Source organism: Bidens hawaiensis, unplaced genomic scaffold, assembly GCF_021521415.1.
Source record: "Bidens hawaiensis isolate Kalapana, Puna unplaced genomic scaffold, B.hawaiensis_p1.1 tig00005006_1, whole genome shotgun sequence".
Taxonomy (NCBI): Eukaryota; Viridiplantae; Streptophyta; class Magnoliopsida; order Asterales; family Asteraceae; genus Bidens; species Bidens hawaiensis.
Genome location: NW_027491316.1, coordinates 314,785 through 319,204, shown reverse-complemented (window position 1 = coordinate 319,204; position 4,420 = coordinate 314,785). Strand labels below are relative to the sequence as shown.

At 44.5% G+C, this 4,420-nt stretch overlaps 1 protein-coding gene across 1 annotated transcript; it reads left to right on the top strand.

Annotated features, from left to right (window-relative positions):
* The first annotated feature begins 3,288 nt into the window (after nt 1-3,288).
* LOC143628489 (uncharacterized) lies at nt 3,289-4,155 on the top strand. Its single transcript, XM_077098074.1, has 2 exons — nt 3,289-3,625; nt 3,854-4,155. Exons 1-2 carry the CDS (start codon nt 3,289-3,291, stop codon nt 4,153-4,155), a joined length of 639 nt encoding a protein of 212 aa, XP_076954189.1.
* The last annotated feature ends 265 nt before the right edge of the window (nt 4,156-4,420 follow it).

Here is a 4,420-nt window from a genome sequence, read left to right as displayed (position 1 = left end):
GCAAATATATGCTTTGCGGTGCCTTCCGCAAGAAGTTAGATGTGATGCGTTGATTCGAACCCTAACGGGCAGAGATGGAATGCCACAAGAATGGGATGATATCATGACCGCGGCAAAGTTGTATGCCAGAACTGAGAAAACCTTGGGGTATAGCAACTCAAAGCAGAGTTAAAAGTGGAGTAACAAACTCCACGACCTAATAAATAGGCAAAGGGGCCAATTTGGTCTAGACTTCAGCCGAGCGCGGAGGTATCAAAACCATTCGACGCAAGATATTTGATTGGTAATAAGAACAAGCAAAATATTTCAGCACGATACTCCAACAGTGGACTCCGTTATCAAAGACACCTTCGGAAATTCTCACCACAGAGAATATGAATTTCAGAAAACCCCAACCACTACCAAGAAAATCGTTCCTCGATAACAAAAAGCACTGCTCGTTTCATAATGACATCGGACACAACACGAACGAGTGTATAGCCTTGAAAAATGAAATTGAGGCAGCTGTGAAATCAGGTAAACTTGAACATCTGGTCAAGGGCACAGAACCAGGGACTGGTAAAGCTCCCGCGAGAGATAGCCAGGGCCCATCTAAAAAACAAGTGAAAGATTTGAATGTCCATATGATTCAAGGTGGACAGAGGGTTGGAGGGAAAAGAAGAGAGCTCCTGGATGAGGAATGGAAAAATGAACCAGTAATTTTTCCACGTGTTAAAAGCGGACCGTGCAATAAGAATCCTTTGATAATCACTGCCCTCTTTGGTCATTACCGATCGCAGTATGTTTTCTTTGACACTGGTAGTACATCTGACATTATGTACGAACAGTGCTTTGAACAACTCGATGAGGAGGATAAGGAGAGATTGAAACCTATTCATGCTCCTGTATCCGGATTTGGAGGTGAGGTAATGCACCTGCGAGGGGTAATATCATTCCCGGTCACTCTTATTGATGGGATTCATTCAAGACCCGAGGAAGTTGAGTTTTTGGTCTTACCAGCAACTTCCAAACATGACATCATCTTATGACGGGAAGCAATTGGTGACTTTAATGCTCACCCGTCCACAGTTCACGGCGCGGTAGGAGTTCCAACCCGCACCGATGTGGCAATAATTCATGTTAATCGACACTGTTTCGCAACTGAAAGTTCAAAGCCTAGCAAAATTCCACAACAAGCTCAGAGGACTGAACCAGAAAAATGGGTTTTGAACAAAAATATTCCCTGATAAGACAGTCATAATCGGACCCGCTATTTCAGAAATAGTGAGGACTTTCTTAAAGCAGTTGTTGACCAAAAATATGGACATCTTCGCCTGGCAACCCGCGGACATTACTGGTGTCCCGCAGAGCATCGCGGAACACAAATTAAGGGTAAACCCGACGTTTACACCAATTGTCCAGAAAAAGCGAAAGATGGGCCCAGAGCAGAAGAAAGCCATGAATGATTAGGTACAAGATTTGCTTCATGCCGGAATCATCCGAGAAATTAAATATCAAACATGGGTGGCTAATCCGGTCATCGTTCCAAAGAGTAATGGAACGTGGCGGATGTGCATAGACTATAAAGACCTGAACAAAGCTTGCCCGAAGGATTGCTACCCACTACTTGAGATTGATCTCAAGGTCGATGCCGTGGCCCCGTTTAAATTCAACTGCTTTCTCGACGCTTACAAAGGCTATCATCAAATCCGCATGGCAGCGGGTGATGAAGATAAAACAGCATTTCGTACTGATTAAGGCACTTTTTGCTACCAAATGATGCCTTTCGGACTGAAGAATGCGGGTGCCACATACCAGCGGTTAATGGATCAAGCATTCAAGAACCAGATTGGTCGAAACCTGGAAGTCTACATGGACGACTTGGTAATAAATAGCATTGAGGAAGATCAGATGTTGAGAGACATCGAAGAGACATTCGAAACCTTAAGGGGTATCAACATGAAGCTGAATCCAGCCAAATGTTCATTTGCAATGGAAGAAGGAAAATTTCTTGGAGTAATTGTCATTGGTGCAGGCTTCAAAGCTAACCCAAATAAAATACAAGCAGTAGCCCGCATGCCTTCTCCTTCCTCCCTCAAAGAGGTTCAGACGCTTTAAGGTCGATTGGTTGCCTTGTATCGTTTCTTAGCAAATCATGCAGCTAAGTCTTATCCGTTCGTCTCAAAATTCAGAAATTGCTCAAGAAGGCACACTTCAAATGGACGGCGGAAGCTGAGCAAGCATTCTTAGAAGTCAAGAAATGCCTAATGGAGTTACCTACGTTCACAGCACCCTATGCGGGAGAACCTTTGACGCTATATTTATCAGCATCTGATATTGCCATCGGGGCTGTACTACTGACGGATAGAAAGAATGTCAAAACACCGATTTACTACGTCAGTAGGACATAGTCCGACCCATAGACCAGATATTCGTTGCTGGAAAAGCTTGTTTTAACACTGGTTTATGTTGCCCGACGTCTCCGCAGGTACTTTCAAGGGCACCCTATCAATGTGTTAACTGGATACAAACTCAAAAACGTTCTGAGTAAGCCAAAATTGTCTGGGCGATTGGCGAAGTGGGCCATTGAGCTGGGTGAACATGCGATAGAATATAAACCCAGGCCAGCAATTAGAGGACAGGTATTGGCGGACTTCGTCACTGAATCTGCAACACAAAGAGAAAGAATGTTTGATTGAGCAACAACCCCAAGCACCTCCTAAACAAGGACTAATTTGGTCACTATTCACGGACGGGGCTTCAAGCAGTGAGGGATCTGGTGCAAGCCTCAGGCTAGTCAATCCCAAGGGCCACAAATTTACATACGCCATAAAGTTAGACTTCAAAAGTACCAACAACGAGGCGAAATATGAAGCTTTCCTGGCAGGCCTGCGGATAGCCAAGAAGCTTGGGGTGAAACATTTGGATGCACGGGTGAATTCTATGCTGATTGCGGGATAAATGAACGGAACTTACGAAGAGAAAAACAATGTCATGGCTTCATATTTGTCACAAGCAAAGGATTTAATTCGCCAATTTTCCTCTTTCAACATTATTCACATTAAGAGGAGCGAGAACAAATCAGCGGATGCCCTTAGCAAGTTGGCTTCGACAAATTTCGAGCACTTTGCTAAAGATATTCGTGTTGAAGTCCTCAATCACCCGTCCGTTCCACAAAATCAAGTTCTGGTGATTCAGACCGGCAGGGAATCATGGATGACACCGATTATAGCTTATCTGTCATCAGGAACTCTGCTAGCATTAAAGTCCACGGCTTGAAAAATCAAGCACAAGGCCTTGAATTACCGAATGAACGACGGTGGTTTATATCGAAGATCGTTCCTGGGACCATTGTTGCGTTGTGTCGATGCTGAAGACGTAAACTACTTAATACGAGAAGTCCATGAAGGCATTTACGACTTACACGCGGGTCCTAGGATGACCGTTGCAAAACTCATGAACGCTGGGTATTACTGGCTTGGGATGCATTTAGATGATGTGCAAGAAATCAGGAAGTGCGATTCTTGTCAACGTAATGCTCCCAATACCTTGCGCCCAAAAAACGAGTTGATACCGGTGACATCCGCATGGCCGTTCCAGAAATGGGCCATCGACATTATGGGACCATTCCCAGAAGCCCCTAGACGTATTAAATTTTTGATAGTGGCCATTGATTACTTCACCAAATGGGTGGAGGCCAAACCAGTTGCATCAATCACGGCATCGAGCGTTAAGAAATTCCTATGGGAATTCATTATCTGCCGGTTTGGCCTTCCGCAGGAATTGGTAAGTGATAATGGGACCTAGTTTGCGGACAACGGACTACAGGAATGGTTGAAAGAACTTCAAGTCATTCAAAACTTTACATCTGTAGCCCATCCACAGGCAAACGGTCAGGTTGAACGAACTAACCGAATAATCAATGAAGGGATCAAAGCAAGGTTAGGGACTAAACGGACGGGTTGGGTTGATGAATTGCCCCATGTACTTTGGGCCTTCCGCACCCAAAAGAATTCTAGTAATTCTGAAACGCCCTTTAGTTTAACCTATGGCACCGAGGCCATGATCCCAGCCGAAATAGGGATTCCGTCCGCAAGAGTCTTGTTGATCGATGATAATGATCATGAACTCCGGATGTATCTCAACCTTCTTGAAGAAAGGAGGAAACTGGCATAGATCCGCGAGCATAATTATAAACGCCAACTGCAGAAATATTATAACTCGCGGGGTCCAAAAATGTGAAGTTGATGCGGGAGACTTTGTCTTCCGCAACAATGAGGCTTCTGGCCAAGAACCTCCGGGCAAGTTGGCCCCAACTTGGGAGGGCTCTTATAAGATTAAACAAGTATTGTCTAAAGGTGCCTACAAGTCAGAAAAGTTGGACGAGACTGAGATCCCTAGAACTTGGAACATCGCACAGTTGAAAAAATGTTACATTTAG